Below are 26,763 nucleotides of genomic sequence, written 5' to 3'. Positions count from 1 at the left end.
ATCTTTGAGTGACACGATATGATTGACTTGAATCCTGCCTAAATTTAACTCATGTTTAGCCAAATCCCCAAGGTACACAATGTATTACTGTGATCCTGGATGTCATGTATTTTATTCTCTGTGTGTTTTATTTTGTTTGATTGTTCTAATTCACAAGACTTTATATACTGTAACTGAAGGATTCAAAGGTAATTTTGTCATGGTCACTGCCCATTGCTGAGAGAGACTTTTGGACTTAACTGCCCAGGGACACCTTAAATGGCGTTAACTATTAATCACACTGTCTCACATACTTATCCAACTGGGATGGATGATGTAAATCTAAAACATTATGCGTGAAGTAACTGAATGGCGATCTCTGTTACTAATGTACTACAATGTATGTTACTAATTAAGTGAATTAAATACCTGAACCCATTGCAGTGTTGCCTTCAATAATAAATCCAGGTAAATTAAAGGGATGGCTACCCTTGGCTAAGTGACATACTCAAAATCTTTACCAGTTGACAGTTTGACTTTCGCAGTCATCATCTCATCCTGTCATACAGCCCACTTTTATCTGACATTCCCTGAATCAGTATTAAAATTTGGCGCTCTGACTATCTGAACCTTTTCTTTCCTTCTAGTGTTGGCAGACAGCGTCCCCTTTGCAGATGAAGATGAGGGGGAAGCCTTTGACTTTGACGACAGCGGTGATGAGGTCCCTGAGGCTGACCGCTCGCTCCTCGCACCTTCAGCTCCTCTAGAAGGCCTCCCTGAAGGCCATCTCCCCAGCCCGGACCCCCCAGCACCTTCCACTGACACAGCTCCATCATCAGCAGACACAATAGTCGCCGCAAGCAGATCCTCCACAGCAGGTGGAGCAACAGCCGAAGGAGAGGGGACATCTGCTGCTGAGGGGACTGATGACATCGAGACAGATTTACCACCACCTCCACCCCCTCCTTTTGACGAGGACACAGAGACAGAACCCAGACTAACAGGTTTGCAACCAAGAAGTGTTGACATTTTGTTGTTTGCTCAAGGGAAACAAGAGTATTTTAGTACAAACTCCTCCGCACTATCAAAATTATTAAATTAACTGACTGCAAATCCTGCTTTGAATATGGCTGACATTTTCCAAGAGCAGTTAAAAATTCTCCACATTTTTCTGTCATGTTTGTGTATGTTATCTGGCCCTTCTCCAGCCCTTCCAACTCTAACTAAAGTGGGGCAGTCTGTCTCTCTCATGACACCTTGTATCTCTAGCTGCCTGGTGCTCGAAGTTGTCTGGCTTTTATCGCCGAAAACTGTGACAGCAGCAGCAGGCAGGGCCTGGCTCTGCTTATTCTCACTCACTCATTATGTAGTACTGCAGTGAAGACATGTCAACACTGCACTAACTTTTCAGGTTTTTCCCCCATAATGCATGCAGGATTTGAAAACACCTCCTATTTGGATCATCATGGCAAACCTCACATTCATAGCATAATCTCTTGACTTCTCAAATTTCCTGTGTTGTACTACTTACTACGGCAAAATATCAGCCCTTACCCTACCCTAACTCGATACGTTAAACCAACTATGCTTGAAAAGGAGAATGACTGCACTTTGTTTTTGTTTTTTTTGTTGTTGTTGTTGTCATTTTTTTCAATCAAGCAGAATCATAAACAATATTTGGATTGGTTATATTCAAAATTTAGAATAACAAATGAAGTGATGATGATGCTAAAGTTGAAGGTTCAAACCCATCCTTCCACAGTGATTTAATCAGTGAAATTGTCAAGTAAGTATCTTTACAATCAAATTATTTATAGTATGTTCTTTCCTTCACTAGGCAGGGAGGGCCAAGATGCATCTATCAGTGACCCTCACCCACCACAGGCCGTCCCCAGGACCTCCTCCCAGGGCAAAGTCAACCCCTACTCTGTGATTGACATCACTCCTCTCCAACTGCAGCAGCTTGAGCAGCAGCATGGACTCTCCGCTTCCGCTTCCTCACCAATGGAGCCCAAGGAACAAGAGGGAGAAGCCCAGGATTCCCACACCAGCACTGCTGGCATCACTTCAGGATACTCAGTCCCGGTGCCTTGTGGATATGCAACCCCCTCTGGTGTACCACTCATTACACCAGCTTACACCACACCTGTCATCATTCGACACCTCTCTATGGATGAAGATGGTAAAGTACAGATTGAAGCAGTGGGAAATCCTGACAATAGTTTTCTAAATAGTGATTAAGAAAATAATAATGATAATAACCAGGAATTTAAAATATTCACAGCAACTGTAAAGTCTCTGATTATTTCTTAATCTGAGTGAAAATCTTCCCCCTTCACTCGGACCGAGAGAGTACAATGACACGTAAATGCAGCCTCAGCTACTTCTATCCTCTGTCCTCTCTTCTTTCTCTTGTTTTTCCTAAAGCCTTGCCACAAGGAAGTAGAGACTAAATTTAGCCCTCCCCAAAGAACCGTGCTGGCTGTGAGGATTTTCCGGTTTCCCTAAAATCTAGCAGTAGCTGAGTCCAAGCCTGTGGCCTTGGGAGTCTGATTACACTGTAATTATCTTACGAAGGTTACACCAGATTAAAATACTCAGAAGTTTTTAGTAGAAGAGTTTGAAAAGTCGTAGATTTTAGATTTGTGTGATGATGTGGAAAATTCTGAACAGTTTTGATAGTGTTGTTTTTTATCTTAGAGTTCTGTTGGTCACGATACACATACCAGGGATACTCTGCTACAGTTATCACTTTTGCCATGGAATGTTCCACAGAAAACTTGTCTTATCATGGATGGTTAAATCTGTTACATGTCAAATGAACTTTATAGGAGCACATTTAGAGGAAAATATCATTTCTTTCCTAAATCCTTTGTAATCCTTTGGAATCATCAGTGACACCTGGTGGCAAAGCGAAAAATAAAACTAAAGCAAGAGTATCTAAACCTTGAAATTGGAGTTTGAGAGTGTGCTGACTTCTTTAGCAACAATGGTACATTTCACCCTGACCGATTTCAAAATGTTTTATCCTTTGTCTCAACAATAAAATAATGCACTTCAATAATTAACCATGCTTATTCTTACTTATGGGTCATAAGAACTGTGAGACCTACAAACAGAGTTACAGGCAAGAACATGTATAGTGTTGAATGTTTTCTTTGTGTAATGTTCCCTCTGTTTCCCCCCCATCAGTCAATGTGGTTGGGACTGGCAGCACCTCTGTTGACAGGTATGTCTCCTAATTCATAACTAGGGCATGTATTTATTTATCATTTAGTACACTTACATGGAATACGTTCTGGATTTTTCTAAAATTATACTGACAAAGAAAATATGTATTTGTTTGTAGGGTTATAATTTGTTTATATGTTTTCTCAAGTGTCTTCAATGAAGAGTATCCACCTATTAGAGAAGAGGATGCTTTGGCTAAATGGGCATCAGATCCTGCCAACACTGCCTGGATGGAAAGTAAGGAATGATATATGGTGTATGTGACAGAGATGCATGTATAATTTCCATGTACAGAATGCTCGAGCTGTTTGAGCTCTCTGTACTTGCCTCTGCACACACAGTACTTGCCTTGAGGGTGCTATTATCTTTTTTTCTTTTGACACAACTGAATTCCCAGACGCTTCCTTCCCTGTTCTTTTGAGGAAGCAGACCCTTGTGTGTGTTCTTCTTGAAGATCACCCCCACATTACATCCTGTTTGTGGTGTGAACAACCCTAACTATGTGATGTGATAAATCTGATTGTTGATTATTGAGCTCTGATTGTTGTGATCGTCCGCTTCAGATCCAGATGAGGTGATCTACGATGACGTGCCCAGAGAGAACTCTGACTCCAACACAGGTTTGTGAAATTGATTTTTTTTTTTATTCGTCCGTTTCACAAATTCAGTATTTTAGTTCCTGTCTGTAGTTTTACTGCTCACTTTCGTTTCTGTTGTCCCTCTCTGAAATATTCATTTAGGCTGTGACTTGAAAATATTACACTGATGCTGAGTGCTCTGGATTGCAGTCCAATACAAAAGCCTTTCAGTTAATGTAGTTAATGAAGCTTGTGATTTGAGTAAAATAGCTTTTTTGTCGTTGTTTTTGTTGAGGGTATTAACAGGAACATCTTATGACATAATTCAAATTTTACGCTATGGCATTGAAAATGAAAATGTAAAATCAGCACACTTTTGACATCCTCTCAGCAAAAAAATAAAACTGGACATCATAAGCATTTCAAAGTATTTATTTCAAAGCCGTTCATTTTGAGTGACACGTTTTGTTTAGTTTATCTGCATATACCCTTCAAATTGTTCTATAGGTTCCATATTTTACATAAAGAGTTTAACAGAACTAGTTTTTTGATTACATTTTCTTTTTTTGTCTTGTTTTTTTTTCATACAGATCCAGATGAGATGATCTATGATGACGTGGAGCTTGGTGAGGAGGGTGGCTGTTACAGCTCCCTGGACAATGGCTGGAGCTCTAGTGAATTTGAGAGCTACGACGAGGCCAGTGACGGTGAAGGTCGCCCTGAGAACGGCCTGCCCCACGCCTTCATGAGAGGAAAGCCACCCCAGAGGAAAACTCATGTGTGTATAACAGTCAGCCTCCCAATTCTCTGTCAGCAGCCAGCTCCTGTGTCCGTACACTGTACTTCTGTAGGTGGGCGAGGGACAGCAGTGGATGAAGCAGGGATTGGTTTTATTAGTATATGTTGAGTTTAGTATAAGGGCTTGTGTTTGCTGTTCTAACCTCCGTGTATCCACTTTGATATAAATCTTGATAATGGAGGTCATTTGTTTGTTTATATGATGTAGTAGAAATTGAAACAAATTCACTTTATCATGCTAATAGTTATCCTTTGGTCAAATTATTTATGGATCGATAATTCAATAATGTACAGTCCATTTGTGCATATGGTGTGGAATCAACAGTCCATTTCCTTCTGCAGACCTCAGAAAGATCATTGTGGTTTTCAGTCAGCTTTGCTTCAGACTTTACTGTAATGTTTTGGCTTGTGGTTTTGAGAATTCAACTTCACTTTCAGTTTCCAGTGTACCACGGTCAGAAATCAGTAAGTGCTTCAGGAGTAAAATCTTTTGAGATATCATTGACTGTCAATTGCTGTAGAAATAAGTGAATAGAAACTGCTTAATAACTGGAAAACTATTTTATTTCCATTTTATACAGCATTTTATACATTTTGTGTTTTGAGTTGATAAATATGTATATGTGCTTGAATGTAACTAATGGTTGTTAAAAAGGAAAAAAAGGAAAATACAAATGCAGTAATAAAAACAAAACAGTTGCCACTGTGGTTTGAGGCAATTGAATTATATTTCAGTCAAACCAGATTTTTGAGTAATAATTAAAGTATAATTTTATATTACCTTGTGCAAGTACATTTTTATATATGTGGCATATGTGGCACTCAAAAATGCCCATAAACATCAGGTGGCAGGAAGGTGCATCCTCTGGAAAAGTTTATTTTTTGCATAAGTAAGACAACGTTTTTGAAGGAGGATAGAGTCAGCAGTCTAGTAAAACACACACCAAGACTGAAGTGACCTTGATGTGTCTTTAAGGTGCAAGTTTATTCCAAAACCATAACCTGTAATGCCTGCTTTGCTTTTGTTTAGCTCTCTCAAGATCTGACACGCTTGAAAGAACACTATGAGAAAAAGATGAAAGATCTAATGGCAAATACAGTGGGAACGGTAGAGCTGCAGCAGCTAAAACAGAAACACGAGCATAAGGTAAACTACCTGAGGCTCACCTCACCTGTCTGTGTTAGACAAAGTAGTCCCAGCCCTTTGCTCTCAGTCTAAACGCTCTGGGCGTCTCTCGCCGATTCGGTTCCCTCATCCTGCTCTGATGTGAATGACTGGTGGTGGTTGGTAGTGGTGGTGGTACTGCTGAAGGGTTTGCATACAGTTCATTTGCCTCCTTGTCTGCTGCTCTGACCTGTCTCATTATACGTTTATGCAATGGAGGCTGTGAAGCTTAGGAAATATTCATTAGTAAATTCTACAGTAAACTGAGACACTAGCTATTGAGTTTTAGTTTGATGGCTAGTAGTCATAGATTTAAGATAATTTCAAAGTTGCTCAAATCTGCAGCATATTGTGACAAAAAAATTTGCGGCATGTCAAAGCTGTTTTAACTTTAGTTCATGTCCCAGCTATTGTGTCATTCTCTGGTCAGCTGCTGTATGACATGATCTGCCATCTATCTTCATCCCTACTCTAACACTGCTACCATCCTGCTTAGCTCGGTCCTTTTAACAATAGGTTTAGACAAACTTTGTGATACTTTTGCTATAGAGTTAATAGTGCATTTGTGTCATCAAAGATGCAAAAGCTGGTGAAGGCAGCTAAGGAAGGGACCAAAGATGGACTGGAGAAAACCAAAGCTGCTGTCAAGAAGGGACGTTCTTTCATCAAGACCAAGTCATTCTGTCATGGTATGTAGTCCTGCCTTTATGTTCATGATACATCAGTGTCAGTGTGAAAGTTTTATTATTTAATAAATGGCCAGGACAGCTTTTTCCTTTCTGTTGAGCATGATGGTGTATCTGTTTTGACTGCAACCTTGCTCTCTGTCTATTATTTTAGAGAGGAAGTCAGCCTGTTATGAGGACGAGGAGTCTGAACTCTTCATCGAGGTGGACTGTTTCAATGTTGAACCAGTGTTGTGTCCAGCACCAGAGGGTCTTTCACAGCAGCAGGTAATAAACGTGGCCTTCAAATTTTATCCCAGTTTATATCATTCTTTACTTAATGAACTTGCTTTTAAAAGAAACTGCTGCCAAATTCCTGACAACCGGTGCTTTGCTGTTTTGTTTTTCTCAAGTTGGTGAGAAGATGTATACTGGGATCTATACTGGAGAGTGAGAAGAACTACCTTGATGCACTGAAGAGAATATTAGAGGTATGCAAGTGGCTGCAGTGATTCCCAAGTTTGCCGCTTTGAAGTTTGTTACCTCAGTAGACATCTTCTTGTTTTGTCAGCAATATGAGAAGCCCCTGTCCCAGATCGAGCCGAGGCTGCTGAGCGACAGGAAACTGAAGATGACCTTTTACCGTGTGCGTGAGATCCTGCAGTGCCACTTCCTGTTCCAGATTGCCCTGGCCAGCCGTGTGGCAGAGTGGGACAGCCTGGAGATGATTGGGGATGTCTTTGTGGCATCGGTAAGCTGCTGCCATCTTACCATCTTACCTCATGTCAAAGACACTTGGTCTGAACAGAAAGATGTACTCTGTCCTCTTATAGTATGCACTCCATCCTTCTCTTGGTTTTGGCTGCTTGGCAACGTACAGACAAGGATCCTCAAAACACGTTTGTCTGAAAATAGACCCCTAGCATGACATCAGAGGAGCAGTGAGACCCATATGACACCTATGTGAAGTGTGCGCACTGAAGAAGAAAGTGCACTTCCTTGTTAATTTCAAACAACAAAATTCTTATATATTCATAAACCCATAAGGGAAACAGTAACCCTGTAGAGGACTTGGTCTGTATGTTGTCAGTAGAAGGCTGTGAGGCGACTCCCGCAGGTGGTTCATCTGTAGCTCTAACACAGAAGTGGACGTAGCCTCTGAGGCTGAAAAGTTAAGTCAATGCAGAAGTGCTTTAAACCTGCATTCTTTCTAATGGTCAGCAGGGGGCGACTCCACTGGTTGCTAGAAGAATTCCAATTGTTTTTAAGTTTATGAAAAAGTGACCCTACAGGGCTCCAGAGTGTGACATTTTTGGTTAGTTACGGACAGCTTGTGTCCACTGCCCAAAAACTGCCATTTACCTCAAAGTTGTTTTGAGTTATTCCACACTGCCACAAGACAAGAAGATACTGGATTCAAGGATAGCCAGCAAAAAAAGATCAAAACATTTACACATTTAGGTGTTTGCATTAAGGTGGGGGACTTTGGAGGTCTGACATTCTTTTTTTTTGTTGTTGTTGTTGTCTATCAGACGGAATTCATTACATAAGCAATGACCGAATGGTGATCATAAAGTCATTTAAAGAAAACCTAAATTTCTTCAGAGTTTTGGTGTTATTTCTTGTGTATTTCTTAACACTTCTGATGTGAAGAAATTTAACTGCAGTGATTCTTCAGCTTTTCAGCTATTTTCAAAACATCTTCTGAATTAAACAACTAAAAACTGTTTGTCTCTGCCCTACACAACAGCATAAGTAAGAGTTCTGTCTATGTCTGCCTGTACTCTCACAAATCATGTGATGAAGTATGTTCCTGCAAGTGCTAAATGTGCTAAAACATCCGTGTTGCTCAACAGTTTTCAAAGTCCATGGTGCTGGATGCCTACAGTGAGTATGTGAACAACTTCAGTACTGCGATGGCAGTGGTAAGGAAGACGTGTGCCTCCAAACCTGGCTTCCTGGAATTCCTTAAGGTTTGTAAGGACTGCACAAAGGCAGTGTTAACCATTATACAAATATTAAACTAACACTAGAACTACAGTGCGACGTGTAACTTGTGTCTGCAAAATTGTTATTGCATAGGGATTGGATCTTTTTGTTCTCTCAGAAATCATGCACATTTCAGTTTTATTCTTGTGCATTTCAATTGAAAGGGCTTACAGCCAATGGTTTTAAGCATCCATTAAGTGAAATTCTTAGTGTTAAGCTGCCAGTTGACAGTAAAGACAACTTAACACATTAAATACAAGACAAGTAGAAGAAATTTCTTATTAACATGCCAAATTTATTGATCTATCAATCTGTATTCTCAAACATGAATTTTTGTTGTTAATACATCTCTGTAACCTAATAGCATGCTTTTAAGTCCTGCCTCTCAATCATTTGCCTCCATTAAAATTCTGGTTTCTCACTATTTTGCTTTTTTTTCTTTCTCACAGCATCGCCAGGACACCAGCAGTGACAGAATGACTTTGTATGGCCTGATGATGAAACCTATCCAGAGGTTTCCTCAGTTCATTCTGCTCCTTCAGGTATAATAAGATTTTATTTTTAGCTGCTGTACAGTAAATGATTATATGCAAACAAAAGGCAGTGTGGTATGTGCATTCACCAGCAGAGGGAGTACCGTACACGTAAATCAAGACACTTTGTTTTTCAAAATGCTTGTCTAAAGGGGAGGTGAGGAAAATACTCTGGGGGGGGGGGGGGGGGGGGGGGGGGGTGTCCTCAGATCTCTTTTAATCCTGCCCTGGCATATTTACTGTTCCTGTGGCTCTTTCAGAAAACCTTAGACAAAATATGGGACACTGGGTTGATTGTTTTAAATAAGTGTGTGTTCAAGTATAAATGTATATGATAGCAGTTTAGTGAGATACAATCAAAATAACTTCAGTGTTCATGATACCAGGAAATGTAATCTACATTAATACTTTTATTAAATCCTCATCAGTCATGAGGATGTGTGCTATATAAATATAGAAAAATAGGCGAGTAGGAGAGAGAGCGTGTTTTGATCAAATGGAGGTACAGGAGCAGGTTTTTTATTTTATGAATGAAGCTTTTTGAAAAGCATCAAGAGATTTTGTCCTCATTAATCAGCGAATGATTGTGTAATGTGTGACTTCTCTGTGCATCCTCATCAGGACATGCTGAAGAACACACCGGTGGGTCACGCAGACCGTCTGCCCCTGCAGATGGCCCTGACCGAACTGGAGACACTGGCAGAGAAACTCAACGAAAAGAAGAGGGAAGCTGACCAGCGCTGTGAGATCCGTCACATTGCAAAGGCTATGAACGAACGCTACCTCAACAAGGTCTGCCCACACCTCAGTGTGTGTGTATGTGTGCGTGCCAGCACACATGTTTGTAGTTTGAACAGAGTGGGATGCTTGATGGAGTCCAGTTTTGTTCAGTCTGTAATGTCCTTTTTTATATGCTGATTGAGAAAGTGTTTCAAGTTGATAATGTACTCGTTGTGCAGCCGTTTCGGATTTGGCTGATATTCAATATTTGTTTGATTCCTGAGGCATATGCTGTGGCATTCTCTCTGTCCAAGTGTAGGCGGCCATCAGGCACTTGAGCTTCACATTTTCTCAAGAATTCACTTGCCTGAATAGCATATTTTTAGCTCATGTCCACAAACACTGGCTTTCCCCAAGGTGTAATTATTTGTCTATCTTCAGCCACCCACTCTGGCATCTGTGTAGGAACATGTGTTTAGAGTACACTGTACACGGGGCAGAGGAGTTTTGTTCCTCAAAGCTTTTAACTATACAGAGTCACTGTTGATAGCCATATATTTTAAGCTGTTACCCAAAGTGGATGGTTTCCTTGTAGAGAGTGACAGAAAACATTAGGAAGGGAAGACCAAGATGACATGTGACGAAGGTTCCTGACAAGACAGAATTAAATGCTCCAGGATTGCTTTCTCACATAAACCAGTGAAGCCTTATGATGTGTAAGCACTCTTGGTACCTGGTCTACATTCCCTCTCTGAGCTTGCTATTGTTAGCTAAGTACTTAAACAAAAACTTTAAACTCATGTCTGTTCACTTAGTATCATAATATCACCCTGTCCATTAGCTTCTGAGCAATGGCAGCCGCTACCTGATCCGTTCAGATGACATGGTGGAGACAGTCTACAATGAACGTGGTGAAATCATCAAAACCAAGGAGCGACGCCTCTTCCTGCTCAATGATGTTCTCATGTGTGCCACGCCCAATATCCGGTAAGACGGACCACAAACCAGACCTGCTCTTAATCTCTTCTCTAATTTGCACCTTCTCCTCTCCTTGGGTGCAATATCCTATAATCTCTCAATTTTACTATTTTTGAACCTAATTGTTGTCTGTATATTTTTGATGCGGTCCTGTTGATATAGTTCGCTTTGCCAGGGAGTATTGAAATACAAAAGGATTTCCCACTTCTGTGAAGTGAACTGAACTCAGATGTGTAGAGAAAGATGCTAAGCTCTGTATATAAATGGTGTCCTTGGGGTGACTTTTGACCACACTGAGTCTCTGGGTTTAGATTTTGTATGTAGCCACAGTAGCTTGCTGTTTAGCCAAGAGTGATGGAGAGCCCCCGTTCCTGGGTTTTTTAGTTTCTATCCTATAATTGTAACATGCTGGTCACCGCACTGCCTCTGGGAAGTATGCACTAACTTGTACAAAAAAAAATAAATTCTGCGTGAGTGACATTTACAAACATGGCAACGCAGAGGCCTCCTCCACTGACACTACTTTCATCTCTTCTCCCACTCATATTTCATTTTCATACACGGAGATACATTTATTCAACGTTTATTTGTCACATCTCTTTCCGCTCTGTTCAGATGCCAGGATGGAAGTGGGAGTGGCAGCAGCAATGCCGCACTTGACCAGAAGTTCCTTCTTAAGTGGAGCGTGCCTCTCAGCTTCGTGGAAGTGCTGGAGTTTGGGTCCAGCGAGGACATGGCTGACAGCAGCCACTACCCAGCACCTCATTCTGGGGAGAAGGTGGTCATCAACGCTAAGCCAAGTATGAACCACAGTGTCACCTTTTAGCTGTTTTGAATCAATAGTCTGTCTGTCTGTCTGTCTATGAGGCTGTTTTCTTTCTATAAAGTGGGCACAAAAGGTCTGGTAGAAAAGGTAAAAGAGTTCAATTAGCTGATTGTTGGAGCTGAGGTTGAGTAGTTGAGGTTTTATCCCTGCATTGACCATGAGGATTTGAAGCTCTGAGATAGGAACCAGGAACCAGTGCTTGATGGCTGGTTAATGAAGGGCTCAGTAGCGATAAACATCTCTATGCTTGTGTCAAATATAATAATTGAGGTGATTTTTTTTTTTTTTATTCAAACAGTAAACCCGAACTAGCTGTCTGTTCTGTTAAAAATAAACAGATTAAATTGTTCTTTTTTGCTGGACATTTGCAGACAATTCTAAAATGGTGTCAGCTTTGCACAGCCCATCCAGCCAATGAGTGTGTATTTTTTTTCCCTTCTGCAATCCTCTGGTCTGTTGGCTGCTGAGTCCAATGATTTCAGTCTTTCCGCTGGGTTCTCCTCTGTCACAGACAGCTGCTCAGCCACTTTAAAAGGCTCGGATCAGACAAGCAAGAGCCGTACCAATAGTGTATGTTTTTGTGGTCACAACACTGCAGTTTTTATTCTGGGTTTTCTTTTGTGTGTATGTGTTTGTGCCGAGGTAGTGCTAGTGCACATTACTGGCTTGCTTTGTGCTTTGATTCTGTATTATCTCTGGTCTGTAAAAGCTGAGGTCAAAGGCTTGCTCTGTCAGTTGCCAGTGGTAGTGGGCAGGAATCACTACCAGTGAAGTACTCACTACACTCTTTAGCTCCCTCTCTCTCTCCCTCTAATATAATGTCTGTAATACAGTTACATAATGTCCAGTCTTCTGCAGCCAGGTGTCACAGTCTCACGTTTATATTTTATTAATCCCTCATGTGCTGGAGCATAGAATCCACCAACCATATTTCATTGCTGTCCAAAATCCATTTCAACCCTTGTGCACGTGACTTAGCAACAGCAAATGAATTTAGGCGAGACATGGCTCATGTTATTGTATTAGCCCCCCTGCTGTGTGAGCTTCTTATGCTGATGACAGCATGTGAAGTAGATAGTCCATATGGACCCTTGATGTGTTTGTGCACATATGCCCTCCTGCCAGCGCACCTCATCTTCTCATGCTTAAAATATCAAAAGGTTTCACTTCAACGCCCTTTTTTATCTGCCTTTTGTACGCTTTTCCGTTTACCTCTACTTATGCCACCTTTGGTGCACTGTCCATTGCACCCATTTCCTGCCAAGCCACCTGTTCCCCTCTGGGTTATGTGAACAGTCCAGCAATTGAATGAGTGTATGTAACAGATGGCACAGACAGACCTGAGTAACATCTGCTCTGACAGTAGGCGTTTTCTATGGGCTGCCAGTGACTGACAGGTCCACAACCTCATCGCTTTCTGATGTGACGATATGAGTGTATGAACACTCTCTGTAAAGGCCTGAGGAAGGCCAGATGTGTCTCAGTGTGTTGTATTGCACCCATGGAGAGCAGTTTATTGGCTTAGATGTTGTGGAAGTTGATTTTGAGATTATGTGATTTGACCACAGTGCTTTAAAAAGCATCAATGCAAAGAGCAGTTCATTCTCTTTAGAGAAGGGAATTTTAGCCAACAGTGACTTGCTGATCTTCACATGGTTCCCTCACTCTGATACAGTTATTCCTCAACCAACTTCAGCTCTGTGCATGTGCATGTGTATTGGGCGCATGCATACAAATGTGCGCATGTGTCCAGGAACTTTTAATAAGTGGAAACAATTGTTTTTCGGTCCAGTGTGTTCAGCCAAAAGCTGCTCAGTGACCAGCCTATGAGAAGGCAATGAAAAGACTCTCCAGCATATGATGTCACCTCTTTGCATGTCTCTCCACTTAGTTCACCTCCTTTCTGTGCTACGTAGCAATCAGACCACCATGCAGACCGGCCATTTCAAGCTATGCTGCTGCTTCTTTCACTCAGTATGTAATCTGTAGATATAATGTTTGCTTTTAGGAAGTGTGTAATTGCTGTGATGACTGCTGTGATTCCTGTGAAGCTTCCAGGCCTGTTTGTCAGAAAAATCGTGGCATTTGGCACTCTCACAAAGAGCCATTCAGGAAGTTGGACCTGGGTTGAAATGGGTTACACAGTACCCATTTTGTCTATTGGAGTGATCAATTCACTGATAGTACAATTTTATTTTTGATTACATTGTATTATTTTCTAAATACACATATCACATGACTTACTTCTTTTACATGTACAGGGACAGAGTACAAGAATAAGCATGAAAACTTTCAGCATTTCTGCCCTGAACTCAGTTCAACCCCATGAAAATTGCATACAGCTCCACACAGCAAATAGCTGAAGTGAACAAAAACACTCTAACAAAACTTTAAGCAAATAAACATAAGCTATAGATGTCTTGAATAGTGGCTATGATTTGATCCACTGGATAAAATACAAAGTCAGTGACCATGAAGACATCAGTGAAATGCAAAACCCATAAACACCACTGTAGTGTTTAGTGTGTAGGGGTGCTTGTACATGTCTTAAGGATGACAAAGAGCTTCTCAGTCTGCAAGCAGCCTCCTGTTTACAAACTCAGAGGGGGACATTTTAGAGTAATCCTCCCAGAGACCACCTACAAATGTGAATTTTGGCCATGCACAAGCAGGGGTAACGCTTCCCCCGAATGCCCAGGCAGAGAGACCTTCAGGAGACGACTGGACTGGGTTGCCATGGAGCTGCTGCACTAGCAGACTCTGGGACTATTGTAGAAGAAGAAGACGGGGGGGGGGAGAAGGAGAAGAGGAGAGGAAAGGGAGACGAGAAAGACTGGCAGAAGCAAACAAAGTCAATTTGGTGCCAAAGACTCTGATACAGTTTAACTGTTTGTTTTCTGCTCTACAATTTCAACAGCTGATGCGGTGTGCACTGCCAATTTTCAGTCAGTTTTAATTTGAGTCCTGTCCTCATTAACCGAACCGTTTGATTAAATGACCTCAATAACTTTTCTGTTGACTATTTTGACCAACTGACCCACATTTCCCAGTGCTCTGTGCAAGCTGTTCTTCGTGATTATCTTTAGGACTTTGTGTGTCAGATTCTTCCATGAGCTGTGTTTTTTGTGTACACACAAAGCGAGCTCCTGTTTCCCTTTGATACAGAACATTTGAGCACACGTGCAAAAACGACGAGAGGTAAATGCTGGACAGCATACCTGTTGCAGCGTACAGACAGATGAAATGTGTTAACATGCAAGAACAAAGATGCTATATTTGTGTGGCCTCTGAAAGCTAACATTCTTGTGAACAAGGGAGCACTGTCAAGTTTGCAAAGCTGTCACCACTCCCTGTGGGAAACTGACTGATCGGCCTTTATTGATCTTTGTCTTTGTTCCATTTTAACTGCCCTTGTCATCAGATTGGCCTCACTCATTGCTGCTTGGCTATCCAACTCGGCCTTTTAGGACTCCATTTTCTTGCTACATGTCAGTTTTGTATGCTTTTACCCTCTCCAAGGACACCTGCTTTTTATATAGAAATGTACTCACTATATGAGTTGAAAATTGGGCTTACTTGCTCTTACTCACCTTTTTTGAGTGAAGAAGAAGAAGAAGAATCAGCTTTATTGACAGTATATATATATTTACATACACACACTGAATTCGTCTTCTGCATTTGACCCATCCTTAGTTGAACACACACATGCAACACCCGGTAAATTACATGCAGTGAAACACACACAGGAGCAGTGGGCAGAATCAAGCGCCCATGCATTTAGGGGGTTAAGTGCCTTGCTCAAGGGCACATCAGCCGACTAATGGAGGAGGGGGAGCATTTTTCGCATTAATCACTCCACCACACCCAATGTCAATGTCAGCTTCTCATTTTTGAACACTCAGCATCGCTTCACATCCACTGCAAGTTGCATGGGGTGTAAGAGTTATAAAAGTTGCATTTAAAACAAGAAAATTGCATTTTTGTTTAAATGTTTAGTTTGCTTTTGTGTGTTTCTGTGTAGACAAGCTGTACATGGGCCCTGGCCAGTTGTACCAAGATCTGCAGAACCTAATCCATGACCTCAGCCTGGTCAACCAGATCTCCAGCATGATCAGCAGCCTGAAAGGCAACTACCAGGTACTGAATAACTGCACTAAACACAAGCAGCGAGTTAAAGTCACATTTTGATTGAATAAGAGATCTTTGAATAGTTACATAGTCTAATAATATTCTTGGCAGCCTGACAAAAGTTGCCACAGACAAATGTTCCTCCAGTGTGCCTCAGGATATTTAAAATCACATTCATCATGTTTCCCCTCACATGTCTATAAGGGCTGGTCTGTTCTCTTGACATATAATGTTTAAACTGTGGAATTTGCCAGTGTGCAAGTTGTCTCTTGGAGACTAGGAGTCTCTCAAGTCCTGATTCACTTAGCCTGTCAGATCATGTAGACACACACACATACACGCACAGACACACACACACACACACACACACAAGCCTGTCTGTGTTGTTGGGAAGGAGGGTTGAGTGTGCGGAGCACAGCATGAGTGTGTGAGGTTGTGTTTGTGCTGTGCTGGTAGGTCTGTCAGAAGCAGAGCATGAGGCAGAGTGACAGAGGAGCTCTCAGAGGTACATGTGTCCCAGACGTACAGGGAGGGAAAGTAGATTGATGAGAAAGGAACGACAGAAGCAGGGCTGACACGTGTGAGCTGTACACCACCAAACATTTTTCTCAGCACTAAATTTCATAATCTACATGATATTGACAGGATTGTAATAACGTGTACTGAAAGCCTCTTTGCACATTTTGGGACCATGTATTCAAAGGTCAGCATATCCTTGTTCAGCTATTAATGACACTTCAAGGCCAAATTTGTAGTATATAAGTGATTTAAATATATATACAGTACAATGCAATGTAAAAATGTTCAGTTTGGTCAGAGCCTACCGCTGAAGTTCCTGCGATTATTCATGGGTGTGCGATTTTTGCGATAATAAAATGTGGAATAATATCTAGCAAGTGCAATATACCACTACTATATAATACTACCTCATTTTTGTTTTTATTTATGTGACTTACATTTATGTGCTTATATTTGCTTTATTCTTGTTTTTATTCCTTGTTCTTGTGTCTTTTTAATGTCAAATGCACCTTCAGCTGCAGCTCTTTTCAGTTTCGTGACAATGTGCAATGACAATAAAGATCTCTTACATCTTATCTTATCTTATATGGAGGTGCAAAGGTACAAGAAGTCGTATACAGCCCAATATGATGGAGTCACAACTGCAGCCTTAGAAATGAAAAGCTTCCTGGCGCTGTGTCAGCAGAAATTATGGCTTATACAGTTCTTAGAGGTAACGTGCTACAGGGGTGTTGCATTGGATTCCATTACACTGACAGGTTTTTCTGTTTGAATCAGTGTAGGTGGCAGCATAATAAGTATAATTTTTTCAGTGAAATTACACTAATTATGCTTAAATAAAATGTGGTTTATTGATGTTTAAATACAATGACGTACATTTATTTCCATCCTTCTGTCATTGTTTGAAACCTCATTCTGTCCTTCTCACTTATTTTTTCACCTTTTTTCTATTTAATTAACCCTCTAATATCCATGTGTACAGAATGTAAACCCCGCAGTGGCCCAGGACTGGGTATCAGGTCTCCAGAGGCTGATACTGAAGAAGGAGGAGGAGATCAGGGCCGCTGACCGCTGTAGGATCCAACTCCAACTGCCTGGCAAACAAGACAAGTCTGTGTTTTACGTACACTCTTTTCTACACACCTCTTCCACTTTAACTAGACAAGCACATACACCATTTTAAGTCCAGTCTCAGTCCTCCTGGGTCCCTTGGGTCTTGTTTATCTGAGGGTTGTCTTTATCCCTTTTTACCCTATAGCTTTGCCTATAGCTTTAGAGAGAGTATTAGGACACATTTGGATATTTGGATAAACAACCACCAACTCTAATCTGAGGCATGAATCTCAGGGGAGGAAATGTGCATCAGTGTTTGCAACCAAACGCTACTCAGTGCTGCAGCTGTTTCTGAGCACGAATGCTCCTGTCACACATTTACACACACAATTATAGTCTGCACGTGGCCCCCCACGGGTGCACCTTGTTGGGTTCTTTTTCACATTCTCTTTCTGGGCCTCCAAATTTCTCTCTTTCTCTCTCTCTCTCTCTCTCTCTCTGTCTCTCTCTCCCTCTCTCTCTCTGTCTCTCTCTCTTCCCCTCATCCATGCTGTGCTTATCTGGTGAGATAATCCATTGGTATGTTTGGAAACACAGCTGTGTCTCTCTCATTCCTCTCCTGATCCCTCAATCACAAAACACACAAAACACACCAACCAGTGACAGGAGCAATGCACATAATGTCTATGTGCGATGCTGGTAGTATTACCAACACTGACTTCTATCGCATTTCTGTCGCAGCCCGTCCAGTCAACGAGCATTGAATAAGCAGACTGATGTGCCACTTTTTCATTTGACCCTGTTGAGCATTTTACTGTAAAAGATGCTAATCATTGTGCTGGTGTGTATGCAACAATATCCAAACATTAACTAACACTTTGAGAAATGTTAATGCAAATTTAGGACCTGTGGTTGCCAAAGCATTGACACATCTTGCAGTATGTCATCATTCATTAATCCAAAACATCTCTGATGTTTGGTTCCCAGATACTGTCTGCTTCTGCATTTAAGTGCTATGAAGCTCTTTGTGACCATTTTTATATAGCGAAATATCAACCACTGACTTTACTTAAGATCAACATGCTTATTTTAGTCGGTGCTACACTGTCATGAAATTCTAGCCCCATACAGATAGTGAGGGCTTTTTTGTCTACTGCATTGCATTGGTCATATATCTGAGATACAGATGTTATAGTGCTAAAGTTGCATTTTTTTTTTTCTTTTAACTTTCTTCCTCTCTTTGGCAGGTTGGGTAGACCCACTTACTTCAGTGCAGTGTTCAATACTCTCAACCCAGCAATCAAACAGTCATGGATCAGTAACATGCAGATGGCCAAGCTGGCTCTAGGTACAGTACGCTGCGTGGCTGTACACCTCCGCTGTCTCAGCTGCACTGTTGTTTTTCCATTAGAACTGTACGTGCATGAATTTATACAACATGGCACTTCACTTTATTGATTTGTTAATCTATCTTTGCCATTCCTTCCCTATGATTATCCAAATAGGAATGCAGTTTTGACGACCAAAGCTAATGAAATGAAAGCTTTGGTCATCAAAACTGCATGCCAATAATGTTTAAAAGATGATTATTTTAGTTTTGCAGTGCAACTTCTAGAGACCTTCGTTCAGTATTATACAGAAGTATCCACGTTATGTGTTCAGAATAAAGTGTTATTTGTGTGTGTTTTACATCAGAGGAGGACAACATGCAGGGCTGGTTCTTCGCTGAGGATGATGGGAATCAGATCAAAAAGCAGAAACACCCTCTCTTGCTTCGACAAATGCCCGTTGTCATGTCAAAACTGCAGGAATTCAAAGTGAGATGTTTTTCCTTTTCTATAACTTTTATAACTGAAGGGAATATACTATGAAGGCCTAACGTGGCTGTTTAGCTCAGCTGGTTAGAGTGTGGTACTAATAATGCAGTGTTTTGGGTTCAATCCCCATATGGGCCAACACACACAGCCAATAATTTCTAATGCTTGTTTTCTGGACACAACTATAAAAGCATGAACATTGTGTGAGCATCAAACTGCAAGTCAGGGTGTCACAGCAAGAAAACTGTCACAGTGAAAAGCTGGATTAATCATCGTGTAGTTAGCTCAGTTGGTTAGAGCATGGTGCTAATAATACCAACGTTTGATCCCCATAGAGGTTGGCAATTTTCAAAGAAAGGAACTGCAGAAATGATAGCACTGGCACATGACCAGAGGCCTGTACCAAAAATACAGGAAGACTGGCTGGCAAAAACTCGTCAACAGTGAGAATATGTGCTTATAACGTCACTGCAGAGATAATAAAAAATAAACACATCCCAGAAGCAATCTGAGGAAGAGCCATGTGCTCGAAATGTCATGCAGGAGTGAATAAAAGCTCTTTCAAAGGGAGCCTTTTGGTGTTTGGATCTCTTCCTATTTTAGCTCTTATCATTGCCCCATCGTTAGGGCATGAGTAGATGGGATTATAGCATTTGTCTTTTCCCTTAATGGGTTGTGTAGCTGTATTTTTATGGCATGTAGGCTATGAAAATTTAGTCCTATTTGTTCATCTGCTCCCCGATAGTGACAAACAAACTTGTCAGCAAATAAAAAATAACTGTATATTACAGGTCAGTGTAACTCGAATCAGTTAGTAGGCTTATTTTCTTATCTCACAACCAGTAACAGTCTTTAGTTTCTTAGCTTCAGTTTCTGTTGTAATATGATGTTAGTGTACAAATGCACAATGGCTTGACGCTGTCACATGACACTGATCTCTGGAGTGCAGTGAGATTACATGACCAGCAATGACTGAAGATGTAGGGCAAAAAATAGCTCTCGCATGTGCATGTGAGGCTGGTTAGTTCAGCTGGTTAATGCTTGGTGCTAATAACGCCAAGGTCGCTGGTTTGATTCTCTGACTGGCCACATGGTTTTGAATATGATACTTGAGTACTGAGTAATTTCCGGTGGTTCTGAGTGAAGTTGTCTTGTAATCGATTTGAGCCATGTTGGTGACTCGGGCTCAGAATGTGGGCTGTTCCTCCAGATTGCATGTCTTGCTGCCACCCTTATGTCAGCATCTCCTCTGTACTGACCAGCAAAGTACCAAATGTCTAATGTTAGAGGGCACCTTTCCAGACTACCTCGCGCAGGATGGTTATTACAAACACCTGTTTTATTTACTCTTAGAATTCCTGCATGCGACTTTCAAGAACTGATCTCTTTCTTTACCCTCTCTTATTTTTTATTGTTCTGTGGCAGGTGGAATGTGCTGTTCATAACCCAGAGCCCCACATCAACAGGGAGAGCACAGCAGACACGCCCGTCATGGGACATGGATGCGTCTGGGTGAGGCATTTTTCCTTCTTCATTCAGAAAAGAGGCAACTTGTTAGCTTACCTTTCAACAGTTTCACAGTTGTTATCCTTCTTCCTCCCTGAACAGACTTAAAAACACATTAATGGGCCTCAGTTTTAAAATCTGACTTCTGGACTAGTGGATTTACTTAAGTGTGTCAAGTGACTGAAGTAAATTTTTATTGGCAAATGGTCTCACAGTCCTCTGATTTTCAGCAGCTAACATTATTTAAGCTTAACCGCTTTTCTGTCAGGAGGTCTCACTCTGAGTTTTGGCAAAGAGATTTTTTTTTTTTTACTATAATGTGTCTGCAAAACAGACAGTAAGTTTTTGCTGTTTATTTATGAAAATGTCTAATTTCCCTATGAGACTAGACAATCTGGTTTGAAAATTATTGCTTCAGTTTTTCTCAAAATAAACTATGACTGTCCTAAACATGGTAATTGCTGCTAATGCAGTGTTTTTGACCATCAGAGAAAACCTCAGGTCTGGTAAGGCTATAAACATCATTCTAACAGGTTATGTTTATTCTGAGGTAAAATATTAAATGTTTCAGATGTTAAACTGAAATATGAAGAGGTTTAAGTATATATTAGGTGTTTTTAACATAATTAAATATCTTAGGAGATAATATTTTGAATTTGAATTGGCCTGTTAAGACATGAATTTGATATGAATGTATGTAATTAAACAGTGCTCTATTGAAAGACTTTTTTGTTTTTCTCCAGAGTCTGGGTCTATGCTGTGCTTTCTTGGCTGGGTGTCTCTCAGAAAGATATTCAGTATTAACTGGGCTAATTCATTTAAATATAAATAATAATACATCTACATTATAAAAAACAAAGGGTTTCTTTCTCTTTGTTCAGGTTGCAAGTTGCACCAACCAGATGGGCCAGATATCAATAGTGGCCATGCAGAGCTCCAGCCCGAAGGTGACTGAGTGTTTCAATGTAGAGTCCCGTATCCTCTGCATGGCCTACGTCCCTGCAGAGCTACTCCAAGAGAATGGCGAGAAGGTCCCTGACAGCAACCATGTCCCCCCAGCGAAGGCCAGTGATACCCCCAGTGTCTGTCTGGGCATGGAGGAGGGCAGGTACAGCCAAAAGTGTACTTAGAAACGTGTCATTAAATGTTATTCATGAAACATTTGAGGTCGGCTGTACCCACACCATGAAATGTTTCATTTTGTAGTGGGAGATAGAGTGTCTTTCGAATTTTGCAGGAAAAACATTTGTCAGTAGTAGAAAGAGAGATCCAACATCCTGATATTTGGTATATACATTACCCTCACTACACATGCACTTTGATGGCAACACTACAAACACTACCATATAATGTGTTGTAATCTTGTTAATTGCATCTCTTGCCAAGATTATTGCTGTTGAAGGCAGACAGAGGTGTGTATCAAAGAATCATGCTGTGTAAAATTTTGTCCTAATTTAAGCTCCTGTCCCGTTTAGCATCATTGTGTATAAGAGCAGCCAGCGGTCCAAGAAAGTCCGTCTGCAGCATTTCTTCACCCCAGACAAGTCCACCGTCACCAGCCTGGTCTATAAGAAACACTGTCTGTATGCCGGCCTGGTCAGTGGCTCTGTGGTGGTCTACTCCAGATCACAAGGTGTGTGTTTCATGATGGGAGGGTCCTTATGTGAATATGTGTCTGTCTTCTCTTATATTCCCAGAATTCTGCCTTTGCACTGTTTGTTGATCCTGTTAAATCGCTGTAATTAGGACCAGTATGGGATTAAATCACTGTTATTGTGTGAAACAGAAATGCATTCATTGAGTTCATTAAATTTGGTTTTAAATCTGTGTAGGTTGACAGTGTTTACTCAAATATTTGGCCACCCTGAATTTTATAACGTCAGCCATAATTTTCTGTGAGCATGAATAAGAGCACTGTTGCTGACTTTGTGACTTTGTTAAATTTAGACATTTTTAACACAAATTTTACTAAAATCAACTTGCACCATGTCTAACTTTGTCCAGTACAGGCAGAAAATGTATTGTGCTACAATGCTGTAGAGTTTGTTGCTAAAATGACGCAGCTAAACATTTGGGAAAACAGAAAAAACAGATATGTTATTCTGGGTAGAAAGTAACAAAGATGTTGTTGTGTGGTCCATCACCCTAACTGCCCCCCCCCCCCCCCCCCCCCCCCTTCTCTGAGTAACCGGGTTGCTGTTGGTGTGCAAGTCAGAGGCTCACTGTGTAGCTCGGGGTCAGGGGTCTCCCCCTGCTCTGCGCTGAGGTTCGGTTTCCGTTTGCTCAGTTGTCTGTGAGACGCCGATCTGTTAGCTGTGACCTATTTAATGTCTTCCCTCCCTGACGAGCACAGACACACCAGAGGAAAGGATCTGGGCTGTGCTCTTCCCACAGTCTTTCACATTCTGTGTTTTGTTCCATCCTTTATTGGCTTTCATAACGGTGCAGAACAGAGGATCTCTGAGCTTCCTCCTCTGTGTGTTTTGTTTGTCTTCCTCTGCTTTTTCACTGCATCACCTGACATGGGTAGAGACAAGTACATATTTCAGATCAGGAGGAAACTGAATCTTTAGAATTCTTGCCTGTCAAATCCACATATTGGTATCACTGTCCTGTGATGATACTGTTGCTCGAGGCATGTTATTAACCTCAGTCTGACATACCCGTTCCTCTCTTTGCTCTCATATAACTCGATCGAGACTCCCAACAGTCCCGAGGAAGAGCTTTTAAGTGTCGCTGCTCAATTTCTAGCTGTTAAGTTAATCCAGAGATAGAGACAGAGACAGAAAGAATAAGGATGATGGCCGGAGGACAGAAACACAGGAGGAAAACTCCTCTCTCTCTTTGCACAGTTACGTAGCCACAGTTTGCCTGGAGGGAAAACATTGTATTTAGGCAACCTTTCAGGAATGTTTATTGGGCTTCTCATCACTTCATATTTTCATGTACATGTCACTGCTTTTTTTTTGTCCTCCGCATACCATTTGTGAGACACTGAATGTTCCAGCATTAGCTGCTTTTTATCAGCAGTGGCGTGTGAATTCTCAGAAGGAAACCCTGTCCCTAAATCGTCTGAGTCTGACTCGTGTGATTTCTCCCCATCAGCAGCTCAGTCGGTGTCACTGACTGTGACTCCTAATGCTAAAATGATGACTCATCCTGCATAGTGTGGTAGGGGAAGTGTTCCCCACATCCCTGTTGTCATGCTGCTCAAGTACTTTGTCACAGGGAAAGGCTTTGCCTGTACTCCATTAGCATTTAAAGTAGACCCCACAGTTTACATTGCAGAAGAAAGCAAGTGGAACTAGGACAAATGATCAGCTCATATTCTTTGATGTTAAACTCTCAGCTGATCAAAGGGGACCCCCAAGGCCAATAGTGACGAGACATCAAAAACAACTGAACAGACGGAAACATTGCATGAATCCTGCATTGGAAACGTTATCATTCTGGAGTTGCAGTGTGTTTGAAACTGGCTAGTCAGCCTCATTCTGCCATGCTTGCTATTTCCTTTGTGACTGAATGCGTGAGAGATGGAGAAAGAGGGAGGCAATGATTCGGCAAAGGTCACACGTCGCAGCCAGACAGTCGGAACATAAACTCTACTCTCCTCTGCTCTGCCTCCTGTATCGTCTGCTTTGTCCTCTTGAGAGGATTGTGCATCACTTGTGAAAAAATGTGAGAAAAATGATTGGCCTGTTTAATTCGCTGTCTGATTTGTGTGCTGCTGTTGGCATGTGTAGACTGGGATGAGACGTTTGTTGCAGCTGACACCGACATGAAGGTTTGCTACAGTGAGAGTGAGAGATGTGGGCAGACTTACATAAGACTGCAAGTTGGCTCTCCTGTTCATTTTGTTTCTACTGCCATCTTTCAGTTTCTCCTTTTTTTCCCATGTGCATTCACCTACATAACATGATTATTACAATAATATACACAGGACATTCCTGGAATTGCGAACCGCACCTAGCCACTTTAGAGGGAGATTACCTTTGCTTCCCCAGTCATTACTGCACCTCTGAAAGACCATCTCTCCCTGCATGGCACCTCTGCCTTCAATAGGCGCCTTTGTGCCTTCTTTTAGCAAACACTATCGGTGAGGCCTCACTCACTTCCTGGCCAAGATTAGTTCAGGGTATCTGGAGGAAATGAAGTCCGCATTCAGCACAGAGCTCTTATAATTAAAAGTACATACCATTTTTACTGACACACATATTCATTTTTGTGGGTAAAACTGATTGAATATGTGACTGGTTCCTGAAATTTCCTCCGATTGACTGAAATCTTTAGCAGTGAACATAATGGTCGCAGAAATGCAATGTGTCGATATTTATAAAGGCACCGCATGGGGTGTTTCATTGCAGTAGAGCTGGCACTGTAGGTGCCCAGGCACATGTAGAACAGAGTGTGTAGGAGGTGTGTGTGGGATAGAGCTCAGCTCTGACTAATGCCTCACAGCCCATCTATATTCATAGTGAAGGCTGTGAAAACCATCAATGGCCACTCTACCAGCATTAGCAGTCTTATAAATGCAGATGGCCTTTTCAGATGACATTTATAAAGATGGAGTGACAATTAATGTGTCTTCTATCTAAAGTGTAAACCATCTATGTTACATAAAACATTGCCAGAGGTTTGCATTGCAAAAGCCAATGCAGTAAGAAGAGATGTACAGTGCTGTACTACATAGCTTATATTTCATCACACCAAGACATTATTAGATTTCTGACTCTATAATTTTTTTATTCATTTGAGTACTGACGTGTCAATAACGTGTTTGTTGTTGCAGATGGTTTGTGGAGCTGTGAAAAGCCCAAGGTGCTGAAGCTGGGAGTCCTGCCAGTAAAAGCCATGTTGGCTGTGGAGGAGCACCTCTGGGCTTCATCAGGTGGCCAGATCTTCATCATCAGCACTCACGCACACTGTGTAGAGGTACGAAATGTATGTAGTAGCACTACGTACCATATATACATCATAAACGGAGCAGAGCAGGAGAGAAAAAAAGTCCAGTCTGGATAAGAAAATTGTGAACAAGATTTCCCAAGAAGCAGCCAGTGTAAATTGTTCAAGTACAAGGAATGTCAAGTAAATGAAGACGCTTCATTTCCCTTCACAGCGAGGTGCACAGTGTTTCTTCTGGATGGTATTCCCTGTGTGTGTGTTGTGCCCTGGTTTGGGGAATGGAGGCACCTGCCTTGGGTCCATGAATAGTAACCGCCCTCTGCCGTGCACTCACTCATAATCTGTTTAGCCCCATTAAGCTTATTATGTTGGACCACCTGCCTGTCTCGCTCTCTTTTCTTCACTGAGGACTTAGAGTTCGTTCAGAGTGGGGACTGTAAGAGAAACAGGAAGAGGAGACTGAAACACAGAGAAAAATATTGAATATTTACATAAACATGCACTAAATGCTTAATCACAGATAGATGAATTTTGCACTTCAATAGTTAATATCTGTGACGAACAAAAATGCACTACGCTAAATTTACATTTCATGCTCCTTCATTGCTACATTTTATCCGAACTCTGAACTGACACACTTGTGAATGGACTCTCCTTAACCAAATATAACTCCACCTACATGTAGGCAGATGTGTGGTGAGATTATGTAACCAACGGTGATGGAAAAAGCTCAGTGTGTTGGTCTCTGTGTGCAGAAAGTCTCCTCTCTGCACATATTTGAAACAATTCTTGTTCACCCAAATGAGGGAAAGAAAAATCAACATGTAAAGAAAATGAATTTTAAGTTAAAGATTGATTAAACATAGGTAAATATGAAATATGTTTTAATGTGCTTCCTGTTTACACCTGACAGCCTCATTATAGTCTGATGAATTGACATGACCTCAGAATAAACATCTTTGTGCACTTGGCCAAATAATCTCCATTGTTTCATACTCCGCGTTGTCTGTTGTGGAAATGTGTTTCTTTGGACTTCATCACATAGGGTCCCAGAGGTAACAACCTCTGACAGTGCAGGGGCTGCTGCAGTGAGACAGTCTATCAATGGGCTGATTGGTCTAATAAAATTCATTTTATTGTTTTGTGATAAAATCTATGATCGAGCTCCCTGTCTATGCACTAATTTGTTGGAATATTATTACAGGAGATACAGAGTTTGAAATACAACCCAGATTAGCTAAGATTTATGACTTCTTAATGTCTCCTTCTTATCTAATTTACAAACACACATCTTGTCCTGCACTCACCGGGGAAAAGTGCAGTGGGCTGCAGAACACTGAACAGCACGTAAAACAAATATTACTTTGGTCCTTGTA

General features: G+C 41.3%; 1 protein-coding gene across 2 annotated transcripts in view; it reads left to right on the top strand.

Moving 5' to 3' along the window:
- The window catches only part of arhgef10 (Rho guanine nucleotide exchange factor (GEF) 10), a 45,260-nt gene that overhangs the window by 10,127 nt on the left and 8,370 nt on the right, over nt 1-26,763 (top strand). The window contains exons 3-26 of one of the 2 annotated variants that reach the window (XM_046412220.1): nt 627-983; nt 1,817-2,161; nt 3,172-3,208; nt 3,359-3,447; nt 3,774-3,830; nt 4,379-4,566; nt 5,617-5,733; nt 6,329-6,440; nt 6,592-6,704; nt 6,830-6,907; nt 6,988-7,167; nt 8,273-8,389; nt 8,855-8,947; nt 9,560-9,730; nt 10,500-10,645; nt 11,252-11,436; nt 15,484-15,599; nt 17,092-17,219; nt 18,410-18,510; nt 18,858-18,979; nt 20,405-20,491; nt 21,367-21,593; nt 21,961-22,118; nt 25,275-25,417. In XM_046412220.1, the coding sequence (XP_046268176.1) occupies nt 627-983; nt 1,817-2,161; nt 3,172-3,208; nt 3,359-3,447; nt 3,774-3,830; nt 4,379-4,566; nt 5,617-5,733; nt 6,329-6,440; nt 6,592-6,704; nt 6,830-6,907; nt 6,988-7,167; nt 8,273-8,389; nt 8,855-8,947; nt 9,560-9,730; nt 10,500-10,645; nt 11,252-11,436; nt 15,484-15,599; nt 17,092-17,219; nt 18,410-18,510; nt 18,858-18,979; nt 20,405-20,491; nt 21,367-21,593; nt 21,961-22,118; nt 25,275-25,417 (3,467 nt within the window). The remainder of the gene's footprint in view (nt 1-626; nt 984-1,816; nt 2,162-3,171; nt 3,209-3,358; nt 3,448-3,773; nt 3,831-4,378; nt 4,567-5,616; nt 5,734-6,328; nt 6,441-6,591; nt 6,705-6,829; nt 6,908-6,987; nt 7,168-8,272; nt 8,390-8,854; nt 8,948-9,559; nt 9,731-10,499; nt 10,646-11,251; nt 11,437-15,483; nt 15,600-17,091; nt 17,220-18,409; nt 18,511-18,857; nt 18,980-20,404; nt 20,492-21,366; nt 21,594-21,960; nt 22,119-25,274; nt 25,418-26,763) is intronic. The other variant, XM_046412221.1, reaches the window with a different exon arrangement.

This window comes from Scatophagus argus, chromosome 15 (assembly GCF_020382885.2).
Source record: "Scatophagus argus isolate fScaArg1 chromosome 15, fScaArg1.pri, whole genome shotgun sequence".
Classification (NCBI taxonomy): domain Eukaryota; kingdom Metazoa; phylum Chordata; class Actinopteri; family Scatophagidae; genus Scatophagus; species Scatophagus argus.
This window is presented reverse-complemented; position numbering and strand designations above follow the sequence as displayed.